General features: G+C 40.0%; 3 protein-coding genes across 4 annotated transcripts in view; 2 read left to right on the forward strand and 1 right to left on the reverse strand.

The window, feature by feature from the left end:
* Positions 1 to 367: 367 nt before the first annotated feature.
* Positions 368 to 11,126, reverse strand: LOC123967084 (aldo-keto reductase family 1 member D1-like). Its single transcript, XM_046043104.1, has 10 exons — positions 10,380 to 11,126; positions 10,046 to 10,125; positions 9,751 to 9,918; positions 9,501 to 9,617; positions 9,320 to 9,397; positions 8,882 to 9,004; positions 6,988 to 7,097; positions 6,670 to 6,835; positions 928 to 1,010; positions 368 to 843 (listed from the first exon to the last, which is right to left on the reverse strand). Exons 1-10 carry the CDS (start codon positions 10,408 to 10,410, stop codon positions 801 to 803), a joined length of 999 nt encoding a protein of 332 aa, XP_045899060.1. The 5' UTR covers positions 10,411 to 11,126; the 3' UTR covers positions 368 to 800.
* Positions 10,486 to 22,829, forward strand: trim24 (tripartite motif containing 24). Of its 2 annotated transcripts, XM_046043102.1 has the most exons (20): positions 10,486 to 10,598; positions 10,943 to 11,237; positions 11,816 to 11,934; positions 12,055 to 12,202; positions 12,463 to 12,595; positions 12,827 to 12,943; positions 13,157 to 13,271; positions 13,352 to 13,498; positions 13,637 to 13,751; positions 15,108 to 15,259; positions 15,465 to 15,707; positions 16,165 to 16,287; positions 16,789 to 16,936; positions 17,061 to 17,118; positions 17,441 to 17,567; positions 18,922 to 19,214; positions 19,777 to 19,888; positions 20,106 to 20,180; positions 20,662 to 20,817; positions 21,013 to 22,829. In XM_046043102.1, the coding sequence occupies exons 2-20, from the start codon at positions 10,964 to 10,966 to the stop codon at positions 21,583 to 21,585; spliced, it is 3,228 nt and encodes a 1,075-aa protein (XP_045899058.1). In that variant the 5' UTR covers positions 10,486 to 10,598; positions 10,943 to 10,963; the 3' UTR covers positions 21,586 to 22,829. The 2 variants fall into 2 exon arrangements, with proteins under 2 accessions (XP_045899058.1, XP_045899059.1); XM_046043103.1 differs by having other exon boundaries at positions 10,510 to 11,237; positions 12,466 to 12,595.
* A 288-nt stretch (positions 22,830 to 23,117) lies between these two features.
* Positions 23,118 to 25,872, forward strand: part of LOC123967079 (fibulin-1-like) — a gene marked incomplete at its 3' end in the record, with an annotated part of 4,466 nt that continues 1,711 nt past the window's right edge. The window contains exons 1-6 of the mRNA XM_046043095.1: positions 23,118 to 23,318; positions 23,658 to 23,763; positions 24,554 to 24,689; positions 24,888 to 25,026; positions 25,599 to 25,670; positions 25,849 to 25,872. The exon at positions 25,849 to 25,872 is cut by the window's right edge and continues 66 nt beyond it. Coding sequence (XP_045899051.1) covers positions 23,204 to 23,318; positions 23,658 to 23,763; positions 24,554 to 24,689; positions 24,888 to 25,026; positions 25,599 to 25,670; positions 25,849 to 25,872 — 592 coding nt within the window. The remainder of the gene's footprint in view (positions 23,319 to 23,657; positions 23,764 to 24,553; positions 24,690 to 24,887; positions 25,027 to 25,598; positions 25,671 to 25,848) is intronic.

The following is a 25,872-nucleotide window of genomic DNA, read 5'->3' on the forward strand; positions in this document are numbered from 1 at the left end:
AATATCCGTTAATATCCGTGAAATAAGTTTCACTTTTTGAATGGAATTACTGAAATAAATCAACTTTTTGATGATATTCTAATTATATGACCAGCACCTGTAAATGAGTTACCAAATCAGCAAAACGTTCTATTCTTGAATGGACAGTAGACTGTAGTCACGTAGCACAGAGATCAGTCTCATAATAAATGTACTTCCCATTCTCATCTTTGGGTTCAAATGTATCTCCTGGCTTCAGAAAATAAAGAAAGAACAATGTAAGTTATTAACAAAATGCCATGCACTGCTACAGATCTTATGGATTGAAAACTTAAATTTATTTACAGATATTTTTACACATTCAAGCATTTAAATTAATTTGATCAAAACGTTTTTACTCATTCACACACAAGTGTTTTCACTCAGATTCAGATATGGTAATACAAAATTACAATATTATAGACAATATATTTATTCCATAAATACATGATCTAACTTGATTTTACAGCTCAATTTAAAATGTCATATTTATAAATATTGATTTATTCCAACAATTATGGTCAGTTTAACTATTTCTAATGTTTCTAGAACCGTTTACAAACACACAATACTACACCATCCTCTGCTCTAAAACGAAACGATTTTATTGAAGTTATCAGATTCTTGAATAAATTCACATCAAACAAAGCATATCAGAATGAAATGTCGTCTACAATAAAAGGTCTATCAACATATTTTCCAGTTAAAGCACAAAACATTGTAAAAGCAACAAAGTGAATAAGCCAAATTATTTGAACAAATTCAGATGAAGACTGTGGCGTCTAATAGTCATCATGAAATGGATACTCTGGATGATCAGACCACCTGTTCAAACAATAAAAATAAATAGTAATAATTTATTTAATACAGTAACAGAACATCAGTCACACACCTACACACTATACTCACATGAGAAGCTCAACAAAACGAATATTCTTGTTCAGTCTCTCAATTGCCTTCATCTCAGCCTCAGCAAGAGAGAAGTCGAATATCTGCAGTGTAAAAAAACAGATCAATTGCAACACATTTCCTGTTTTTGAAGTTGTTCTTTTGCAGGCTATACACTATGGAACATCCAAAGTGACAGAACTGAATGAAAGAATAAATAAATAAATGGGGAAATAAATGCAAGAAAGAATGAATTAATAAAAGAATAAATAAATAAATGCGGAAATATATCAAAGAAAGAATGAATGAATAAAAGAATAAATACATACATTTGCTTTTGCCTTTCCCCAAGGAGACCTATTGTCATTGCTTTTCCCTTAGAGACCTACGTGTATTGCTTTTTCCTTCCTCTTCCTTAACTGTCAATCAACGTCCCGTGGCCCGCCCACTAAGTCAGGTCGAGCAGCCAATGACTGGTACCTATCTTCAGTGTGGATATGCTGTCCCTGGAAGAGTGTTATGATTGGTAGAAACTTTAGAAGGAGTTATGCTGCGGTCAAGACCGGTCGGAACTGGGATATTTCCCAGTTGAAACTTCCGACTTCCCACATCAAAGCGTTCCAGGTGCATGGTGGTGCATGACACCGAAAGTGAACGTAAACCATGGCTAACTGTACACACAGTTGCACCCTCAGCAGTGTTTTAGGTGTTAATTAAAAGGATGGCAGTTTAATTGCAACAACTTAATATAACATAAATAGCCTATAGTTACTAGTTAAAGGTTCAGTGTATAATATATCTGAGGATCTATTGACAGAAATGCAATATAATATCCATAACTATGTTTTCAGTGGTGTATAAAACCCCTTGCATAATGAACCCTTATGTTTTTATTACCTTAGAATGAGCTATTTACATCTACATACACAAAGCACACCCTGCTGTGGAGGTCGGCATATTGTGTCATCATTTTCACGTTTCTACCGTAGCCTACAGCAAACAAACAGCGCTGCAGAGCGCGTTTCGTCACTACCTTGAAAGAGAAGCAAAAGAAGAAGTAGCACCAGAAGAAGTAGGAGCAAGAGCAAGAAGAAGTTGTACGTTTCTAACTACTAACGTTAGGTAGTAGTAGAAGCTCTCCTTTATTAGTAGTGGAATTTTGGACAAATGGAGGACCACAGCTATTATTTAGCACAAGAGCCGACAGAGGGTGAATCTGCTTTGAAGAAGCGAAAGCATGTTGAAACCAGACTTATACGGGAGCGACGCAGGCAGAAATCACGGGTAAACATCGGTGTGGCTTTTCCCAGATGGAAGGGTCTAATGAGGGAAAAATGTTTTCAAAGCGACACCGAAGTTGCCTGTTTTGTGATGGACAGGTAAGGTATTCCAACTTTAGCATTGCAAATGAAAACTGTTGTTTGATAATGTTAGCATTAGACAGAAGCTAGCCATAGACACCGTGAGAAGTGACTTTTCCCTTGTCAGTGGTGTAAAATATGTAGTTGGATAGTTTCATGTGGTTCTTCTCCCTCGCTGTGTTATGGCTTTGCTATGTGGGGATAAATGTGCCGGTTACGTTCGTGAGACAATCAGCTGATTAGTATTATTGACCGCAAAACCGTAAGTTAGCCTACAGCTAACAGTTCATATTAACCAGCTAAACTTTTACTACCCTGTTAGAAGAAATATGTAACGTTAGTTGGATTGTTATTTCGAAGGTTGTTCTCCAGCTCTTCGGCTTTGTTTAGTGAACAGAAATGTGTCTTTTGTGTTTGTGAGACAATCAGCTGATTATTACAATTAGCTAAAAAACATTGCATGGTGCATGGTGGCTCAGATTAGCAAGCTAAATCTTTACTGCCCTGGGGGAAAACATTTATTTTTACTGCTAACAGTATTACGATAACACATAACAGAACATAACGTTTTCCATGTTGTCTGTCGGTGATCATACTTGCAGTAGATGTGATAGTTTTTGGGATGTTCAATTTATTAGGCAAGATGAGCAAACCCTACAAAGATGTAACACTTTGTGGATTACAGTACAGTAATGTATTACAGTCATGTAGCACTTCATTTATTGAGGCTGCTGCTGTTTCTCCAGCTACGAGACAGGTTCTGCAACATTGACTCATAGGGGGGGCAGGAAACCCTAAAAACCCTACATTCTGTGATCAGTGACGTCCAATAGTTGCTAATCCATTTTTCTTTAGTCCAGCATATGGAATCTTTATACCCCTAGACAAATTTAACCGAGTTATCATCTAATTGCATTCGTTAGTTGCCGTATGAGTCAAATGCTTCCCACAATCGAACCTCCATTCTCATTGTTTAGCCATTGTTTATTTTCCCTGATGTATTTAACCACCCTTTATATCGCTTTAGTTAGTTAATAAATTCACTCTAATCAAGAAATTGTGTGTGTTGCCTATTTCTACGTCCCTGCCAAGAGAATTGACCCTTTAGATATGAGACTGACTGACTGATTTAAAATAACTGAGTGATTATTAACTAACTGATCACTGGTGAATAATTGTATAATTATTAAAAGCTAGGTAGAGGTCCGGAGACTCTAGGATAATAAAAACTCCGGTGGTGCCCCTTCTTTCTCGAAACGAGAGCTTTTTATGGATTAATGTATTTTTGAATATTAAAATTCATAATTGGGTATTAATTCTCATAAATTTATTAAAATAGCTCATTTAGACATGCTACAAATGAAAACGTTGGACGGCAAAGAGATGTACGTTTTACACTTGTATAATATTCCCATTCATAGTACAATATTCAGCCCATGTTTTATATGCAATTGATTGTCTTTACACTCAAGGTTTTCTCTTGTTCTACTTACAAACTGATATTAAATGGTTGTAATTTGTGTAATTTCAGTTTCAAAAGATTGTATAAGAAGAACGGTAGAAGATACAGCGTATATGTCTTGAAATCTGAAAAAAACCTACAGATACATTTCCGAGTTGCAAAGAAGGATTGTGAAGAACAGACTCACAAGTGGAGTGGGGATACCTAGAAGGAGGAGCCTTCTCCCAGATGACCCCAGACAGCTTGGTTTGGTGCCCACCGTACCTGCACCAGCCACATCAGACTTTTTGCAGAGACAAGTCAGAAGAGGTCTAGGTAAGTTACACAAATTTGTTGCCTATGTTGTACCATATTACATGTCACTGAATGATATTTACATTACAATATAGTCTGTAACTATATTTCATTGCACTGTCTTCAACAGGACCGTTATTCCAACCAGCATCTGATGTGGAAGGATCCCCATAGGAGATTACCTTGCATGTGTCCTGGTACTTGTCAGGCAGGATCACGAGGGAAAGAACTTCAGTTCACTGACAAAGTCATAGCTTTTACTCTTCAAAAAGAAAAATTTACATTACATTAACATTAAATTCTGTTCCTACCCTCCTCCAGTGGTTACTTCATGTTTTTCCAATTTTTACACGTTTGCTAAGTCCACTGTGACCAGCGCATATTATTTTCAGTAGGTAGCCTAAATTACAGTTTACAATTTGAACAGTAATGATAAGTAAGGCTACAGCTGTCCCCTATTATGTAAATATAAATAACTAAAATTGGTATTGGAAATGTTATAGCAAAGTTTGAAATTCTAAACACATGTTCAAATGTATATAATGAGAATAAAAACACCATGTGCTTCTATTTCTTACCTTTTTATTTTTTCGATACCATAGAACTGCAGTTGAACAACTATAACACTATATAACTATAAAACATACATCAAATTTAAATAAAGAGGGGAGAAATATGAATAAATATATATAGAAATGTAATAATAAATCAAATGTTAACTATGTACATTTGTTTGATGCCTTGATAATGCTGAGGCAGGTTTGTGAGTATTTGTGTGAAACTGTATGACCATGCCAGAGGGCCTGGAAGGAAATTCACAGTCCAGGAATAAAACCCGTGTAGTGTTCTTGAGGATCAGGGAACTTATCTCTAATCCTCCAAACACAACAACTAGGGACGACAAGTTGGTCTCCCTGGCCTAAAGCTCCATGTTGCCAATACATGAAGTGTCTATAGGCACCATAGCGGTACTCCCTGTTGTCATCCCCAGGCTCCCTGATGTTGCCTAATGCCATAATGTCCTCCCGGTACTGCCTGTTCAAGGCCTACTGCCACACTTCTCCCAGTACTGCCTGTTCAAGGCAGTACTGGGAGAAGTGTGGCAGTAGGCACTCCGGCAGAAGGTGGGGCACCATGTCTGCGCTGATGCATCATCAAGGCATCAAAGACCAGGCCTGACTGCCTCTCCAGCAAAAGGGTGGAGAGCTCTGTGTTCTTCAAGAGTCATCTCTTGAAGAAGTCTGAAGAAAGAGAACACAGGGAAAAATACTCAATATGCAGTATTCTCTGCTTCAATACTCTGGTTACTCTGTCTCGATGTTGTTTTTAAGATTGTATCCATTCCAAATGAAATATACCGGTATTCATTATTACTATAAATATTTAATGCAATACTACTATTTATCATTACACTTCTGTTGATGCTGTAAATTACTTTACATGTCCACATTACCTTTATTTAGATTTAGATTTTATAATTTTTATATTTAATTGACATGCAAGCTTAGCAATTGTGACCAAGAATTTCCCCTCGGGTATCAAAGAATTTGTGATTCTGATAAAATAAGGCTTTATAAGTTGCATGACATTATGTTGGCAACATGGTACTGCATATTAGGGTTTGCAGGCTGGCCAGTGTTTGCTCAACTTGTATAATATGGCTTCATATAATCATTGTTGCCCAGTAAATGACATGTTACTACTATCTAACATTACAGTACCAGGGGTACATGTGCACAGAGCTGCTACGTTATCACTGCATGCTGGGGTTTGTCATAAAGTGCAAACAGGTCAGAATATAATAATGTTATAACAACCTTATAAATACAAACCTCGGTAACAGCCCTCGTGTTCCTTTGGAGGGCTTCCACTCTTTCTTCGTCCTATATTGAGCCATCACTCTAGGTAGGTCCTCTGCCTCTCCTTGCCCTGACTGCACCTCCAACACCTCTGCCTCTCCGCCCTCTCCCTCTCTCTCTTACAGTTATCTCCGGTAAATGGACTTCTGCATTTAGATCACATTGACATGTGCTGGTTCTGTCTAACATTAGCAACTTCTTCTTCTTCTTCTTCTTCTTCTTCCTTGTGCTTTTATTGTCAGTTGGCAAACAACGAATTGGTGCGTTACCGCCACCAACTGGTATAGAGTGTGTATCAAACCTTTATACATCTCTGATCATGGAGAGAAATACTTCTGAGTGATTAGTTGGACTTAGTGGGTGGGCCACAACACGTTGATTGACAGTTAAGGAAGAGGAAGGAAAAAGCAATGACAATAGGTCTCTAAGGGAAAAGCAATGACAATAGGTCTCTTAAGGGAAAAGCAATGACAATAGGTCTCCTTGGGGAAAGGCAAAAGCAAATGTATATATTTATTCTTTTATTCATTCATTCTTTCTTTGATATATTTCTGCATTTATTTATTTATTCTTTTATTCATTCTTTGATATATTTCTGCATTTATTTATTTTTTCTTTTATTCATTCATTCTTTCTTTGATATATTTCCCCATTTATTTATTTATTCTTTTATTCATTCATTCTTTCTTGCATTTATTTCTCCATTTATTTATTTATTCTTTCATTCAGTTCTGTCCCTTTGGATGTTCCATAATACCCTGCCTAAACTGATGCCATACAAACAAACCTGAAAGTTCTCCTTGATACGAATAGGGGTGAAGCTCTTTGGGATGACCACCACTCCTCTCTGCACGTTGAACCTCAAGGCCACCTGTGCTGCAGTCTTGTTATACTTTTTAGCAATTGATACAAGTAGCTCATCTTCCAACAGTGGGGGGGATTTTAGGTTTACCCTGTTAAAATGTTAGTACTTAGTACTAAGCAAATTCTATTTTCACAGTGAAATGCCAACTTTATAAGTGCTTATGCATGCAAATTACTCAAAGAACATCATGTCTTTAATAGCTCCACTCGAAGTGAATCACTTGGAATTTCTCTTCCCTACCAGGATGCATCTCTAGATGTCCCCAAGGGGCTGTATCCCACAATGACAATATCATTCTGCCGGCAGAACTCAAGCAACTTCGGCTGAGTGAAATAGGGATGACATTCAACCTGTGTTTTTTAAAAAAGCACAAATGGTGTTTGTTAGCAGCCATCTTGGTTGTTTACGGAATTGCCTCAAAGGCCAAAAAGGTCCTCCTCTTTACAGTTTTATACATAGACTGTGGTTTTATATCAAGACCGCCCCATATTAGATAAACAGTTGTGATCCAACCGGATCCTTAACAGATGGAGATCTGTCTGAATGGGAGGGAGCCAGACGCATGTGGGTGTGGCCAACCTGTAGTCATCACAGCAAAAACTTGACATTTCCTATTGCCAGTAGGTGACGCTAAAGTTCAAAATCTGTAAATCACCAAAAATGACCAATAATTCAAAATAGCTGACTTCCTGTTGGGTTTAGGGCATCGCTCTAAGGCTAAGTTCAGACTGCAGGCCTTAATGCTCAATTCCGATTTTTTCCCCCCAGATCCGATTTTTTTTTTTGTTGGACAGTTCACATTATAGTTTAAATGTGGCCCATATTAGACTCCAGTGTGAACTGACCCGCATGCGCAGAAGAATAACACAAGGTCACACGCAACACGCTGATGCCGGCCGCAGAAGTAAACAAGGAGCAACAGAGGTTTGCTCCGGTTAGCTCGCGGGAGACTCGCGTTTTTCATTGTCCTCTCACGGGTCACATTTCTCCGGAATTATAACAAGTGTTCACAACTTTCTGTTCTTTTCTTTACGGTTTCTCTCTGTCTCTCTACTGTCTCTCACTCACTCCCTCTCTCTCTCTCTCTCTCTCTCTCCCCACTCTGTCCGCTCGGACAGGTAGCATGCACATAACTCAGAAGAGAGCTCCGGTCCGGTGAATTTCAGGTATAAGAAAGGGGATTTGTGAGCAGATAATAGCGAGGTAGAGAAGGAAGAGGGCTACATGTTTAATAATGGCTTTTTGTGGAGCTTTTTCGTTCAGCGCGGCTCCGTCTACAGCAGACCTGAGTGTCCAGACTGAGGTCGCATTTAAAAAGATCCGATATGTATCGGATTTGGACCAAATATGGAAGTGGCCCAATTCCGAACTGGAAAAGATCAGATTCCATGTGACTTGGCCTGTTCACACTTTCATAAAAAGGATCAGATGTGAGTCACATATGGGCAAATAAATCGGATTTGGGTCACTTTGGCCTGCAGTCTGAACGTAGCTTAAGAGGCTTTTTGTAGGTCTGGATATCATCTGCCACAAAAATGTCATACATGTAGGTCAAACGTGTTGCACATTTCATGCCCTAATGAGCATGCAGGTCCCTCTGGTTCGAAGGTTAGTATAACCCTGCATTCATGTGGTGTCAGAATAATAGGAAAAAATATAACTGGGAAAATTCACTTGAATGCCCCCTCAAGCAGGAACAACAACAGGGTTGGTTTTAGGGAATATACTGGTGCAGCAACAAATCTGGAACAAAATCACTGATCTTCTAACTATTTCAATACACATGTTTCAATCATACATAACCACCCATCACCCAGGCTCTATATAAAATGTCCATGTTGTTTCCACATTACCAGTTAAAGTTCATGAACACACCTTAGTCAGAAAAACTACTTCCCAACTCGGGAAATGGGACTGTCCGAGGATCATGTGAATGCAGTAAACGTTTATGTACCAAGCCAGTTTTCATAAGTGCATCTTTACAGTTTTGTTAGTATCTATTTAGCGTAATAGGCTACTAAGTTGCTGACTAGGGACATTTTATTCTGTTTGACAGCAGTTTCTTTTTTTTAAATATAATCTAAAGTTTGATGTCATTTGTCTTATTTCTAGAACAGCGGTGCATTGTCAGTACCTGGTTTGACACAGGTTTGTGTTTCAGCCCCGGTTTGTTAAGGATCAACTCCAGTTGTCGCTTGTTGAAGTTGGATACTCCAAGAGATTTTACTAGCCCAGCGTCTTTGCAAGCCTCTAAAGCCTGTCCAAGGTGTAAAAAGGGCGAAGCCAGAAAGCAATATGTTAGACTTTGAACCTGGTATGGTAAAGTTGCTGACTTTAAGCACGTCTATAATGAACAGCCAGTATAATCTATTTTTATCTGCATGTAAAATGGACTAAGCAGTACGAAGGCTGGAATTAATATGGTTGTAAGAGGAAAGGCTTTGTAGATTTCCCTGGAGAGAAAAGGGACAGCTGATTTTCGCCACGAATCATTTAGTCAATGTTGTAAAGAAATGAGTTAATTAAATAAACAAAATTCTATTTTTGAATGGACAGTAGACTGTAGTCTCACCTCCCACGTAGCACAGAGATCTGTCTCGTGATAAATCCACTTCCCATTCTCATCTTTGGGGTAAAATGTATCTCCTGGCTTCAGAAAATAATAAGTGAGGGAGAACAAATGTAATTCTGTTTTCCCCATTTCAACAGATGCATTTTTTTTGATATGACATTAAATACATGTAGGCCTATACCTTGAAGGCTGTTGGCATTTCTACAATATAGAGGTCGACATAATCCAGCTGTAAGGTCTTCAAGGTTTTCTCTAAAGCAGGTCGTACCAATTGTGGGGGGTGGAATGTGTTCCATAACTGCATAATTAGTGCAAAGGAAAAGGTGTTAGTTGTTGTGTAACATTCACTTTGTAGCCATGAAGGTTGTTGTTGGGAAAGGTTCACTGGTCAACTGCCAAAAGATCTACACAAACAAGCAAACTTTGCAGACCTTTCCACAGTAGAAGATGTCCTCTCTCTTCACAGTTCCATCAGCAATTTTCTCCCTTATTGCTTGTCCCACCTCGTGTTCATTGAAATAGATCAAAGCCCCATCGAGGTGTCTATATCCTGTTTCAATAGCCACTTTGACTGATTCATATGCAGTTCCTTTAGGGGTCTATCAGAAGACACACTTTATGAGTGAATAAATAATAAATATGTAAATCTTTAAACTGTATGTGTGACATGCAGGTCAGTTATTAGTTAATGCCATGTAAGCAGTCTGGCTGAATAGTGTGTCTTACCGTATGGGGATCCCCATAAGTTCCCAGTCCTATCAAAGGTATCCTGTTTCCATCACTCAGAGGAATGGAGTGACTCTCAGCTGTCAAGTCCATGTTCATCAAAGAATTAGTCCAAACTTTCCCAGTGCTGCTGCTTTTGTTTTTACTCAAACCTCAGGCTAACTAAACCATTCAATATAAGTTGTGTGGCTTGTCCTAATACACTTCTACAGCAGAGACTCCTCCCAGGTAACGCAAAGGGCAGCCTCCCGTACAAACGGGCAAATAACTGCGAGAGTGATACAACAGCATTGCCTAACACATTCACACGTAAACAAGGAGATTTAATAATTACCATTTTGACTCCGGGGCTCGTTATTTATCATAGGTTAGTGACCAATGGTTGAAAATATCAAATTTAAAGTTGCCCTCCACAGAATGTAGTGTGGCCCAACGTGGCACTGTAGCTTTAAATTACCGAGGTGCAGTCTGGGTAATAAATGGTATGGTGTTTTGAGCAAAGAAGTCTCAGATGGTCGCCTTTCCAGTGGACATATGAGCTTCCAAATGCTGTGTATGTAGTGTAATGTTAATTCATTAATGAGTGTGCGCTGTTATCTTTCGCCTGTTTAAGTAAGAACCTCCACAAACCGGGGAGTTGTATTGTCTCTAGCATATGTGCAATTAAAATAGGCTACGTAGCTAATTTAGCTTCCAAAACGGAAAGAATAAGAACACTTCAAAGCTGTGATAGCACGCTTTAAAACCGTCTTGTAGGGGTGAAATGAGTATGCATTTCATGTTGTAATGCATAATATTATTTATATTGCCTATCTGGCTTGTTAAGTCAGGGAAATTATAGGCTATCCTTTGTTTCCAATCGCACCGCTAACGTTAAATTGATTGGTTGCCTGGAAGGCTCGGGTAGCTGCAGAGAAAATGGATGAAAATGCCGAAAATGTTGACAACGACGACATTGTCATCATCGTGGAGAACGAGGCAGAAAGTTTGCCGGCCGAGGAAGAGAGGTTGAAGCAGCAAGGCACTTTCGGGCTGATGGACACTTGTCCGATCTGCAAGTTGAGCTTCCATAACAGAGAGCCCAAACTCCTGCCGTGTCTTCACTCTTTCTGCAAGAGGTGTCTCCCTGCTCCCTTCAGGAGCTCTGACCCGAGGCGTGACTCGCAAGGACAAGTTGACAACAACAAATCACGTGAGAATAGTGGCTTTATATATCTGACAGAGCTGTAATTTATTTTAACTGTGGCAGATTGTGATAACAAAGCTGAAGCAGGTTGGGTTAGCCAGTAGCTAATATGTAAGTAATTAAATTTTAGGTTAAGCTTAGTCATGTAACTGTTGAACCTGTGAAGCACATGTGTGGGGCTGGATGCTGTGCACAATGCAAAACCTCAGGATGTTTTGACATTCATATAATGTGACAGTAGTTTGGTGTTGCTGTCAGAATATAGTCACACAGCATTATTAATGTGCATATAATGACCAGACAGGTGGAGACATTCATTGTTGATGTCACTCAGCAGGAAAAGACAAAGTCATGAAAGTGTGTAATTTAACTGAAACGCGGCCTTTAAGACCAGTTAAACAAAACATCCTAGTCTCAAAGCAGCAAGTCCATACTGTAGCTGCCTATCATGTATCTCTGTCTTCATACCATATGATATAGTGTTATGGCTAAGTGTCACCCAGCTCTGTGTTTCTTTGAAACAATAGTCATATAAGTAGTTGTGAGCTGACACCTTCAACAGTGGATCTGGTCTCTTGCTCCAGTGGGTGCCATTCGGTGTCCAGAGTGCAGACAGGAATGCTGGGAGATGGACGTGTTGGATAATTTCTTTGTCAAAGACTCCGCTGAGGTACCGAGCAGCACCGTAGAGAAAACCACCCAGGTTTGGCATCACTTTGCTACCCCGAGCCTTACACCTTACAACAGTTTGTTGTTATTTGCTCGTCTTCCTTTTAATTTGTTCTTAATTTTTTTTTATTTTTTTTTTTTTTGTCTTCGATAGCTGTGTATGAGCTGCGATGACAACACTGAGGCAACAGGTTACTGCGTGGAGTGTGTGGAGTTTCTGTGTGTGACATGTGTTGAGGCGCACCAAAGGGTCAAGTTCACCAGGGATCACACCATACGCCAGAAGGAGGAGATGTCCCCAGGTAGTGTGTGTCGTACTTAGCAGGAAAACAGCAATTTCTCAGTAATACATTAACCTAAAATGAACAACCTCAAAGTACAAGTATGTAAAACTTACTTTTAAAGGAGTCCAGAGTCGCGAGTAGTACGGACAAATTGTTCAGGCAGGATGTGAGTCATGACAATGATAGTAGTATAGGTGTATTAACAAACTAATCAAAAATTTAAGGTGACATAAACTGACTTTAAATTTCTATTCTCTCTTCCTGTGTTTGTATCCCAGAAGCAGTAGGTATTTCCACGCAGAAGCCTGTGTTTTGTGACATCCACAAGCAGGAGCCACTGAAGCTGTTTTGTGAGACGTGTGACCGACTCACCTGTCGAGACTGTCAGCTGCTGAAGCACAAGGATCACAAGTAGGCCGAACACCCCGACCCCCCCACCCCACACACACAGTAGAAATTGCATATTGTCCGATGTAACCTCCATAAATATTGATTTAAAGCGCCAATCTCTGTTTGCGAACAAGAATACCCAGTTATCAATGTAGGTAGGATAGATTAAATTGAACAGGGTCTAAAAAAAACAAGAACGGTTTTCATAAAAATGAGCTTTTAGTCATTAATGCACACATTCTTTGTGTCCAGCTACCAGTTTTTGGAGGATGCGTACAGGAACCACAGGCAGTATCTGGAGAACATGACACAGCAGTTGCAAGAGAAAAGAAAGGCCATCGAGGACGTTTCCAGCTGTATCCGCACTGGGTAAAGTTATCCTCTACAGCTTGAACTTGTTCAGAGTTTCTGTGTTTTTTTTAGATAGAAAAATATGTGTTGGCAATATTTTGACAGAAGAGTAAATGTAAAAATTTCCCAGACTTTAATTCCATTAAAAATCAGCTGCATATTGAAACTGATGGTGAATTCTATGAGGCATTAAAATACGTCATTTTCATATTCTGCTTTTGATTCTCACAGACTTCAGCAAGTTGAAGAAAACCGCAAGGCTGTAACTAATGAAATAAAGAAGTCCATCTGTAACTTGATTATGGAGATCAACAGGAAGGGAAAGATTCTCGTTAACCAGCTTGAGGTATTTTTAATCTGCATAGTTTCTGTGACAGTTAGCCTATTTTTTTTTTCCTGAGAGTTAATGCACACATTTACACCTAGGCTCTGACCAAGGACCATGAGTTGGGTTTGAAAAAGCAGCAAGAGGATGTCAACTCTCTGAGCAGGCACCTAGACCATGTCATCAACTTTACCAAATGGGCTACAGCTAGCCATAGTGGAACAGCCCTCCTGTACTGCAAGAGACTGGTAAGTGACTTCACCGTGTAAATTATTACATGTACTTTATGTTGCTTTTGATGTTTTACAATAATAATTTGATAAAATCCTACAATACTTTTAGGGCCACAGTAACTCCTGAAATGTCCCTGTCTTTTTGTCTTCTAGATCCTTTTTCAGATCCATTACCTGATGAGAGCGAGCTGTAATCCCTCCATCGTCCCTCAGAGTTCTGTTCGCTTTCAGTGTCGTTCTGGTTTCTGGGCCACGAACGTAGACCTTGGTAAGACTAGCATAGAGTTGCAAAGATTAATCGGAAAAGTGATTAGTTGTTGACTTAAGAGTAATCGCCAACCATTTGGATAATCAGTTTGAGTCATTTTTTAAAGAGGTGGTATTCTGCTTTTTGGCTTTTCCCCCTCTCCTTTATTGCGTTATATACCTTTTTTGTGCATGTAATAGGTTTGCAAAGTGAAAAAACGCCAAAGTCCACCCCAAAGGGAGTTCCCATCTCCCACAGAAAACACTACTCTGAAGTTCTTGAAAACAGCTCGTTTGTAGTCTAGCCGCTTCCCTTTCCTCCCTGTGACGACACAGGGATGAAAGCTAAATGTGCCTCATAACGCTCGCCATGCGGCTACTCCGACATGCCCTCAAAAACACCGGTGGAAAAACAGTGAGCTGCAGCACACCTCTCCTCTCCCTTCCAAACACTGGCTATCCTCCAGGCAGTCAATAGACATAAAGTTGTTACTATGATGTAGAGACAGAGCTAATCTAAAACTTTATGGTTGAAAGATACTATTGTTACAGATTAATAACCACTCTGAAACTCTTGCTCCAGTCTTTGTTGCCAAGCGGTACAGCTGAACCGAAGCCCTGTTTACCGGCTTCACACTGACCTGCCCTTCTCTGCTTCTGATTAGCTTGTAGTCCTGAACTAGGAACTGCAGACGTGCAACTCCCAACAAAGATCATTTAGAGACAAGATGTATCACTCCATAACTAAAACGAAGCATTTAACACAGGGTGAAAAGAGGAGCTGCAACAATGAATGAACCTGAAAATGAGCATAATATCACCTCTTTAAAGAAAAATGATCTGATTCCAGCTTCTTAAATGTGAATATTTTCTGGTTCCTTTGCTCCTCTGACAGTAAACTGAATATCATTAGGTTGTTGACAAAACAAGACATTTGACGATGTCATCTTCAAATGTCCAGGATGCAACGACGGTGCCCTTGCAAAATAGAGTCAAAAGATAGTAGACGGGGCCAATGGCAGGCTTACACCCTCAACCCACTTCCTGTGAGCCAGACTAACAAACCTGTGACTCAAAGTAACCTCTCATTGTGTACCTTCGGAAGTTCACGTGGGCAGGAAGAGCGTGTTTTTGGCCAACAGCAAAGTTATCATTAATCTTTAAGCATAAATGACCTCGTTTTTTATTTGTTTTTAAAACACTTGCTACACTAGGCTACATCAGCCACTTATAGCATAACACATAAGAACCTCTGACTGATGGAGTTGCATTGTGGGTAATGTAGGCACTAGGTTTTGGCTGCAACATTTGGGTTTTAGGAGGACTGGGGAACAATTCATCATGATTTATTTTATTGTTAAATTGTTATTGTCTCCAGGTTCTCTGGTAGTAGAAAGGGGTCCGGGTCGACCGCCTATAACCAACCACCAGGCAGGACCCAGACCAGAGGCAAACACTGGAGGTCTCTCAGCCTCAGCACTTACAGCAGCTCAGCAGCGACAGAGCACGCTGGCTCAGCTCCAGATGCAGGTAGGATTTGTATCACAGTCGGTAAGTTTGGTACCCTGACAGGTTGCTTTTGTTTTGAGACAGAGAAGCGCAAAAAACGCCATTGGTATGTTCAAATTTGTTAAATCTATCTTTATACTCACTCAGTGTTTCAATACTGTCAACAAAACTAAATAAAATGCATTTATTTTTCATTTGACTCACATCTCTTATTGCGCTTTTTAAGGTGGACAAGCTTTCCCAGCAGCCCCACAGACAGCCCCCTCCCAACCACTGGTCCTGGTACCAAAATGTCAGGCTCCCAGGACCCCCCGGCCCTCCACCCCCAACCAGACCCATTCATGGAGGGACCTCCCCTTCCCAAGGCCCCCCCAGCCTGGGACAGCCGGTACGCAGATATGGCTCCCACCCCAACCCGAGAAGCCCCACATCATCCATGCTGCACAACACAGGATTCCCACCTGCTCAGGTATCTCCATGCAGGTAGAAAGAGTCGGTGTGTGGTGAATGTGTGCCACACATGGGCTGCTTGTCACATGGAAAGATTTTGTAGACGGCACTTATCAAAAAGTCAAATACCAGAAAGACTGCTTACGCTTGTAATAAAACATTTTTAGCGCTTGCATTGCCCACTTTTTTTTAAATCGCACCAGGCTCCATTGATGTGAATATTATTGAAACAGTTGAAATAAAACTTGATTATCTTCTGCCTCGAAAAGTGGAGTGATTCAAGTTGGTTTATTTACTGGATTATGTTGAATCCTTTCCAGCTTCTTGATAAATGTCTTTGACAAAATGTTTGACAAAGAAATAAAAGCAGAAATGGTATTTGTTTTATGCCGGTGCTAAACTGGCTTATTTATTTTTTTTTTTATTTTAAAGCCTGCACTATTCTTTCAACTTAAATTTTTTTTTCCTACATCTAGTCTCTGAGAGATCTGATCCATAGCTCCAGCTTCCCTCCTAAACCCATGGATGTGTTGCAGGGTACGTCCCGCTACCCACAGCCTCTGTCGGCTGGAGCAGCTACACAGACGTCACTACACCAGGTTGGTAGGAGAGGAGAATGAAGAGGGTTTGCAGTCTCACATGAGCATGGTTCTAATCTAGAGAGAGAGAAAGCATCAGGACAGCAACACCAACTCAAGCTGACAAAAACAAATTATCAACAAGCAAAAGGAAAAATATATTGAATACTGGAAGGAAACGACCAAAACACAAAGTAAATTACAATGTTATCTGACCTTAAAAAGAGAATTCATGCGTTTACTGTTCATTTATTTAATTTAAATTTTTAATATTTATTTTTACTTTATTATATTCTATATTTTTTATTACTGTAATATTTTAAACACACAACAACACACACTTTAACTGTTTACTTATTTAATGAAATGTGTGAAATTAATTGTTCTTTTGTCATTTATTTGTAGCTTTACATTCATGCCAATAAAGCTGAATTGAATTGAAATTGCTGTTTGGGCTTGTTTTGTGTAGCTTTTATGAGCTGTTAATTAATTTACACCCTATTTTGTTTTTGTTTCCTAAAGCGGGGCCTAACGGAGCCCTCCTTCCTGAAGAGGAGTGAGCCAGGTGGATCAGTCCCCTCCATCACCATCTCTATCCCCAAACCCAGCTTCGTTCCTAGTCTCGCTTCAGCAAGTGCAGACAAAACCAGTGCGATTAATCACATAACAGGTCATTATCGCTGCTCTGATGTAGCAGCAACCCTGAAGATCCTATCTGATGTGAAGACCTAACGTTAAGCTGTTCATCATGACTTCCAAACCATTAAAGTTTTTTTCTTTCTTCTTCTCTAAAGTTCAAGCAAGGCAGAACTCCCCGATGGCCAAACCATCTTCTTCAGACAGAAGCACAGGGTAAGAAAAGATCATATTTCACTGGTGATCATCAACTTTTTCATCAACAATTAAACTACTGTGGATTTTTCACCATATCTATGAATCACTACACCATGAAACTCGCACATTGTTCCAGAACTGGATTCCTCCAAATATCCATCTCTGTATATACCTAATATTTAATCTATACACTCTGAGCTGTTTAACATGTAAGTCGTGACATAAGAGATTCAGAGGACAAACTTTAAAAACGCTCTCTTTTAAAACCAATTAATGTAAGCAACTAATAGAATGGTCACAATCTTCCCTTCTCCTCTCTCTGGCAATGTTTTCGTTGAAGGACCTCTTCCTGGAAGCCGACTTTTGAGCCTCCACCTGCCCCCTCAGCCAAGCGACGAAGAAGGTCGTCCCCTGGGCCCGTTATCGTCATAAAGGATGAACCAGAGGACGAGGATGAAGTTCGCTTTGTAAGAGAATTAATTCAGACCAGTATATCTTGAAACTTGCTGTGACATGTGGGCGATAAGGTGTTGGGGACAATATATTGCTGCATGCAGAAGGAGATGTGTTTAAATGTGTTGTGAAAAATAATATTTGGTTATATTTTGTTTTTATTTAACCTTAAAATGGTACCACCAACAGAATACATTAATAATTTCCTGTAAATGTAATAACGCCTGAGAATGTAATAAAATTTGCACTTAACTTGATCCAAACTAATAAAACCCAATAATATAATAAAATGTCCTGACTGATAATGTAATACCTTTCAGGGGGATAATTTTTCTTCATAAGTGATGATGTAATAATTTTGAGAGATAATGTAATGTAAAAAAGTGGGCAAGTATACAAAATTTGTAAAACTGTTATGCTGTTTTTAATTCGGATACTTCCGTTCGTACACTTTCACCGCAACCACTGCAGCTTCCCTCCCCTTTTGCTGTGTAGCCAAGATGGCGACCATTTATGGGGAGAAAGGTCCAGCGTTCTACACTCAACATTTTGACTGTTATGAGTTTACCATCCAGGTACTGCCAAACTTGCCAGTGTGACAAATTGAGACAGCACTAGTGTTATGTTAGCCTAGTGAAAACACTAACATTTGACACTGATTTCATGTTTGGAAATGTAAACTCTAGGCTTCATGTAGAATTTGAAATTTACAAATGGCTTTTTGTCATCAGGCAAAGATGCGTGTAACCAAACATGCATGCTGATTGGTCCAAGGATCGTCCATTAGTCACCTTCAGAAGGTGACAAAAGCTGCAAAAGATCCTGAGTAAAGTGATTCGTATTGAATGAAGAATCTCCTTCATCTCGCCTGACCTTGTGAAATTAGTGCATTCAAAAAGAGTTCCAAATCAGTTTTAAAATTAAAAAAATAAAGTTGACCTTAATACTTTTTAGTATAGTAGAAACTTTTTGACTTTTACTTAATTGCACCACCACTGATTATGATGGGGGGGATCCAATCACAGAATTTGTTGTTTTAAAGGTGTTCTGACCTAATATCTGGGTTTTTTACTCTTGTGATGTATTTCCTGATAAGGCAAGCATCACTTTGTGTTGAGAATGGTACTGTCAAATTTCTTCAAGTGCACAACGCCAAATTGTTTGGTGTGGGGAAATAACACAACAGCTGAGCACCTGGCATTTCTTCAATTCTGCCACCTTCTGGTGTAAAATTGCAGTAGCCTATACCACAAAGGTACAAAAAAAATTGTATTACAAGATCAGTCAGGACATTTTATTCCATTATTGGTCATTAATGGATGCAACAGTTTACCTAAATGGTTGCTCTGTTGTTTTCTTTGCCTACAGGTGCAGTCCAGTGTAGGGTCCAGCCTGCCGGACAGCAGCACCGGGGCTCAGTCAAAGCCTCGGCAGCAGCAAAAGGTGTCTGCCCCAGTCCCGGCCCCCGGATCAGAGTCGAAAGAGCAGCGTCCCCAGCCCGCAGTGCAGCCGGAGTCTGAAAAGAGAGCGGAGCCGGAGGAAGATCCTAATGAGGACTGGTGTGCTGTCTGTCAGAACGGGGGGGAGCTGCTCTGTTGCGACAAGTGCCCCAAAGTTTTTCATCTGGCCTGCCACATTCCCACTCTGAATGAGTCCCCCAGGTGAGAGACAGATTGACTCTCAGCACTGTGGTTGCCATGCGATTAATGTGAATACATTCGAAGTCATTGTTGCTTCTCAGAAGACCATTTCCATTTTGTCATTGAAAATTATTATTTTATTCTACTTTTTACTTACCAAATTCAGAGTATTTATAGCCATAACCACTGTAGTAAATATTAGGACATTAACATCTTTAATATTTTTTATAATTTAAAGTTTAGATCAACATTTATTATAGAGATTATTGTGGTGGTGGCGGCTTCCACTTGGGTTCACTTTTAGTTTGAACTTTTTGATCCTGAGTCTGTCATGGACAGTGTTGGGTAACGTTACTTTTAAAAGTAATAATTATCATTCTAAGTCTAATTACTGTACAAGAATTAATCAGAGCAAAAATGTATATTGATGATTGGGATTCTGGCAATCTGTTATCCATGACAAAACTAAGCCGCCTTGTCAACAGGGACAGACAGTGCTTGCAGATTTCATCATATTCACCACTAGATGGCCAACCCATGCATCTGTCCTAACAGCTTTTCCTGTCCTGATGTTTCTCTACAGTGGCGAGTGGTTCTGTTCATTCTGCCGAGACGTCGTATCTCCTGAGATGGAGTACGTCTGTGACAGCAAGGATGACCCTGTCTGTGAAGGGTTCCCACCTGTTGATAGAAGGGTATGTTCACTTAGCTGTTGTTTAACTTTCAGTGAATCATATTCTTCAGTACTTAAGCCTGGTCGTTCTCTTTATATATGATCATTCTTGCGTTTTGGACAAAAGTGTTCCAGTTTATTTCCAAAGTCAAAACAAGCTTCATCTCCTAGAGGAAGACTATTTTCTTTTCATAATACATACATATATACACATCTGATCTCTTTTTCATAATATGCAGAGGTGTGAGAGGTTGCTTCTACGTCTGTTCTGCAATGACTTCAGCACGGATTTTCAGCAGCCTGCTTCTCCATCAGTAAGTTGACAGTTTTTGTTAATAAAGTAAAGAAAAATAGTGAAAAGTTGTCTATTAGTTTTTAGAAAAGAAGGCATTAGTAGATGTAATATTTATGCCCTATAAAAAGAGAAGGCTGTACTATATTATTTCAGAGGAGATCATGGTGAATAATTTCTAATAGATTTTAGTTTACTACTTCTGTAAAGGTAAAATTAGTGATTTTGAAAAAGGTTGCTGAGTTACAGTAACACCACTACACTAATGTGCATTTTACTTTTCATGTTATTGCATCATAATTGGCTCACATTGAAAGGGGGATATATTGCCAACAGAAACAAATATATTTTCTAAAATCTTTCAGCCAATTTGAAAAGACACGCCATGTTTTATGTAAGATCATGTTGAGTTGTAGTTGTTTTATTATAAAAAATTTTGTTTGAAAGTGGTTTGACAAATCATTTGTATTAAGTGCTTAACTTTGACTGTTTTTTAAATGTAGGAGACAAGAAGGTACAAAGAGCTGATCAAGACTCCAATGGATTTGTCAATAGTGAAGAGGAAGCTGGAGTTGAAGGAGGGTGAATGTTACAGTAGCCCAGAGGAGTTTGTCGCGGACGTCAGGCTCATATTTTTCAACTGCGCAAAGTACTACAAGGTAAACATCGGTTTAATAGAATGTCTTGCCAAAATGTGAATTACCCAATAACATTTCTTTATTAATGAGATAACACATTTCCTGCTTATTAACAATCATTTGCATGAGCTACAGTTGAGTTTTCAACAAAGATCAGTTATTTTTAAGTATTTTTTAAGTAGATTTTCTTTTCATTTCTGTGCTCTGATTATGCAGGTGACCTCAGAAGTGGGGAGTGCAGGCTTGTACTTGGAGGACTACTTTGAGGAACAGTTGAAACAAGTCTACCCAGATAGGGTCTTCCCCGGAGGGAGGGAGGAACAGATGATCCCTCCTTTGGAGGACGAGATAGATGAAGAAGAAGAGGAGGAGATGATGGAGAAAGGCATGGCTCCCGTTGAAGACGATAAACCACAGAGTCCTGCAGGAGAAGGAATCCCCCCCGTAGAAGAGGACTTGCCTCCTCTGGAAGAAACGACAGGCCCTATAGAGGAAGAGAAGCCAGAAACAGAGGAGAAGGTGACTGATTCAAGTGAAAAGGAGATGGACGGAAAGGTAGCGGCCACGGAGGGAGGCGTGCCTCCTGCAGAGGAGGTAGAGCAGGACGAGAACACTCCTGTGCAGGAGATGAGAAGCTCTTCAGCCGCTGATGGGGAAACAAAAGATGGTGAAGCTCCCAGCTCCCCGAAAGAGGAGAACCCTCAGCTCCCTACAGACAAGACAGTAGAGCCACCTGAAACCCAGGAAGAGTCAGCTCCTGCAGGCACAGCCAAAGAAGAGGAGGGATAAAACGATTACAAGGATGTAGAAAGGATGGATGATTTCAGTCTTCCTCAGAAATGGCCCCAGTGGGGACCTGCATTTGCTGCAATCAGACTTTTTTGTAATATGTTGTATTTGCAATAGGAAAAAAGGGCACTGCTATACCGAATAGACTTAGTTGCAGTCATGGGGTAGATGCACAACGGAGGGAGTAAATAAGCTCTTTGTGTTTTTGCTGGAAAGAGGTTACAATTTTACTGTAACATAGAAGGTTATTTTCTGGGACGACGACACTGAAAAGCACACGTTATTCCTTGTTGATAGACTCATGTGTAAGTTATCATCAGTTACCTTGCTTGCCACTTGTACATAATAATGCCACGAACTGATGGAACAAATGCTGCAATCAAAATAAGAAAATAAGATTTTGGATTAGCAATGCATGAAAGATGTCTTAATATAAATAGTAATGCCTTTTGTTTTTTGTGTTTTTTAGAGTTGAGCTCACATGTACTAGCCATTTGGCCTCTAAACAAATCATGTTTTATTGGAATAGTTTTATTTTCTTTTAAGTAGTATTGTATTAATGCTATGTATGCAACAAATAGGACCGCTTTATGTACTGTAGTGTCTGTACACAAGGAGGTGCCACGTCTATCAGCACTGCATTGATTTAAACAAGCCCTCGAAGAATTGTGCTGCTCGGTTGCTTCAGAACAAAAATGAATTGCGACTGATTTTGGCCTCTTATCCCTCAAATCCCAACAATGATTTCTTAACAGCAGCCTTGATGGTTTTTATCAGGAGAACAATTCTCCAGACCTTTATTGACTTTACTGTTATCACTCCTAGATAATTTAGAGACACGATTATCACCTCATCATCAGCCTCTGACGACAATGTGTTTTCCAAAATGTGTGCTTGCTCGTCTGTAGGAAGATTACTTTTACATAAAAGTGGGCCTCAGCCTTACTGTTATAGTTTCCCCCCCTCACTGAAAGTAATGAAAATTGTGTGCAATGACGCCCAATTAGTCCATTGATAGAGGCTTGTATGAACTAAACTCTCCTGTATGGCAATCGACTCACTTGAGGTGAAAAGAGTGAGTAAAAAACCTGACAATTTAACTTCAACAAAGACTATGTACTCCAAAATCATCCTTTTTATTATTTATTGAGGATACCCAGGACCTGTAAATGACCGTGATGTTGAGCATAAAAAATACCTGCATTTACAATATTTGTAATAAACAGGGTTACATGTAGAGCTGACTTGTGCTTTGCCTCCACTATTGTCATCTTTTTTTTCTGTTTATTCTTTTTTTTTTTTTTTTAAAGATAATGCAACATTCTGCACCATGAATAAACTACATTTGTTTGCAGCCTGGAGAAGGGGTTTTCAAACTGAGGGCTCACCTCCCACTAGGCGTCCCAAGATTAATTCGAGAGGTCACGAGATGATTAGGAAAACGGAAGGGAATGCGGCTGCGGCTCCCTCCTCCCCCCCCACCGCCCCCAAATCTCTAGGCGACGTCTGCGTCGCAGACTTTGGCTGAGATGTTCTCGTTGTTGACGGGACGCTCATCAGAGGAGACACACGCAGTCCACTGCTGCAGTTCATCCGCCGATCATCCCAATAAGTTAATATGACCGCAGCGTTGATAGGATCAGAGGGGGGGAAACACTTCAAACTGAGTCCGATGGAACAGTGGACAATAGGTCTACTTTTGTTTTTTTTATCCGGAGTTCTGCATGGAAAAGGTAAGGACGCAACTCACGTTTGGCACTGATATGCAGGATTTGAATTAATTTTAAGACCGTGAGCAACTTTTTATACCTACACTTGTTTATTCAGAGGGATATTATATTACTTATGTGAGGTATCCTACTGTAGATGTTAAACATGTATTTCTCATAAGCCAAGGCAACTTTATTTATATAGCACAATTTATAGTCCACACGAGGCAGACCCCTTTTTATTAAATCTGTGTCAGTCACTGGCACTCAGTGGCAGCCTTGCGTTTTTTTTTCATCTTTCTACTGTGCCGCATGCTTCCGCTGTCTATTTCTAATCCTTGTGCCATCATCCCAACACTACAGAGATCCACTCTCTTACTATACAAGAGTGCTGTGAGAAGGGGCGGGATCGGGCCTTGGGAGGACATGACTGTACAATTCTCCCCCAGTTCTCTTCCTACACCTGCATGTAAGCAACACCTGGTTTCTTTAAACCCAGCTCTGTCCTGAAGAGGGCCTCAAAATGGGGCCCTAGGACTGAGTAAGGGTTAGTACAGAAGGGTTCGGAGAGGGAATGCATGAGGTTTGTTGTATTTATTAATCAAGTGGTTTTGAAACTCCTATACAAAAATGTCCCTTTGGGTACAGCAGTTCAGTGGGGGTCCAACCTATATTGAAATGTGGAATTTTTTACTGGGAAAATTTTATATTTTTAGAGTAGGAAATACCCCTGGGGATGCAAGCCCCAAATTATCACCAAAGCCCTCAGACAGCCATCCCCCTACAGGGGAGGGGAGGATTCCCACATGGTAACTACACAGTAAGTACAGGCGTTAAGTGGCCCCCTGGAGCATTTTCAACAATAAAGGGCCCCATTTGACTATAAGAACATGGCGGTGGTGATTGATGAAATAGAGGAACACCTGGTCAACACATGGAGGTCAGCGGAGGCAACAGATGCCAAGGAAAGGCAGGGAGCAAGATACTGGAGACAGATTTTTTGTCCATAGAGACATGAGGAATTTTTTAAAAATGAAATAAATATGAGAAAAGTTTCAATGTAGCTGCTTGCAGTTACTTTTAAACTAAGGTAGGTTACTTATTGTTGCAAGTAAATATGCAACTTATTACAATATAAATCCACTTACAGTCAGCTGATTGATTGTAACTAATGTAAATATTCAGCATTTCTTCACATGCTTCTTCACATTTCTTTTCTGGATGATGATTTATGCTAAATGTCTACCGTTTCTTGACAGGACTGCACAGGAGCAGTGCTGCACAGCAGCAGTAGAAGACAAACTCTGTGACAATGGCATCAAGATGGCCCGGGGGCAAGGGGCCTGTGAGAGGCCCTTCTTCCAAGGAGAACCCTGGGAAACCCAAGTCTCTAAGGTTGTCCTCCTTCCTAAATATCAATTTTTTCAACCTTTACACGGCTTCTTAGTGTTACTCACATAGACAATACACTTATCCCCTTATAAATCTATGTATAGCGGGTATTTTTTCTGAGCATATCACATTTGAGGTAAGATTTTAACTATTTTTTCACTTTTTCAACTGCCTTTCTCTCTTTTTCACCCTCCTGTTTAGATGTGTTGTGACTGTTGTGCGCTCGGCATAATGGCAGCAAGCCGGGGTTTGAGCTGCGAGCTCCGGGGTTTGTTGCTGGGGAGACAGTGTGCATACACAGCTAAAACCTGCTGTGGGAAAAACACAACAGAGGATAAAGGTAAAGGAACTAAACAGTCTTGTGCTTTCAGTGTTCTGTTGTCTAGATTAGCTCCACTCTGTCTTATCATGAAAAAGTGGCTACTGGGTGCCTGTAACTCAAAACAATCAATGTCCTTGACCATTTGCACACATTCTATGACTTCAAGCACAATATCATTTGGTACCACTTTCTAATAAGGTCTTTATAAAGGGTCTTAAAGTCAAAACTAATGCCTAATAGAACTTGTAAGTCCTTTATAAAGGGTACCTTGTTATAAAGTGGTACGTATAATTTTATTAGCACTGTTAGCACAACCTTGTCCCTGACTAAGATTTGTTTGGGCTTGAGTTTTCAAAAGACGTTGCATCATATCAAAAGGGCTGATAAATGACCTTATTATGGCAGCTGTGGAGCAGATTGCTGCCAGAGAGACAAACAGACTAGGTCACCGTGGTATACACAAGGCTTATCTGTAAACACCTTGCCAAATGGTAACTCAGGGCCAACTGGTGTCATGGCTTGTAGCTTTTGTCGCCTAGTTGGCTACAGGTGAAAAACACAAACATTTGATGAGGCTTTTTCTTCCTCAGAACCAGTGACAGAAAAGCCTAAGGCCAACGTTCCTGCCAATAGGCCTCCAGAGGGATCGGACACCTGTAGAGGTTTGCCATCTTCATTTCTTAATGTGATCTCCTTTGTTATAGTAAGAGCTGTAAGAGGCTGAGGCACCGGCCTCTTGTTGGCTTTGTCTTCCATCAGCCAGTGACACGATTCCTGAGATCTACACACACACTGTACACTGCAATGTATTCTTGCTCACGTGTCTCTCTCTCTTTTCAGACTCCAATTGCTCCCAGTTATGTG

The sequence above is a fragment of the Micropterus dolomieu genome, unplaced genomic scaffold, assembly GCF_021292245.1.
Source record: "Micropterus dolomieu isolate WLL.071019.BEF.003 ecotype Adirondacks unplaced genomic scaffold, ASM2129224v1 scaffold_6, whole genome shotgun sequence".
NCBI classification, from domain to species: Eukaryota; Metazoa; Chordata; class Actinopteri; order Centrarchiformes; family Centrarchidae; genus Micropterus; species Micropterus dolomieu.

Coding starts and splice junctions, on each gene's coding strand:
- trim24 (XM_046043102.1), top strand. CDS start 10,964: ATGGATGAAAATGCCGAAAATGTTGACAACGACGACATTGTCATCATC. Junction 12,203..12,462: donor GAAGGAGGAGATGTCCCCAG/GTAGTGTGTGTC, acceptor TTTGTATCCCAG/AAGCAGTAGGTATTTCCACG. Junction 16,937..17,060: donor TGCGATTAATCACATAACAG/GTCATTATCGCT, acceptor TCTTCTCTAAAG/TTCAAGCAAGGCAGAACTCC.
- LOC123967084 (XM_046043104.1), bottom strand. CDS start 10,410: ATGATAAATAACGAGCCCCGGAGTCAAAATG. Junction 9,005..9,319: donor ATCTCTGTGCTACGTGGGAG/GTGAGACTACAG, acceptor CACCTTGGACAG/GCTTTAGAGGCTTGCAAAGA. Junction 7,098..8,881: donor ACAAACCTGTGTCAAACCAG/GTACTGACAATG, acceptor TAAAAAACACAG/GTTGAATGTCATCCCTATTT.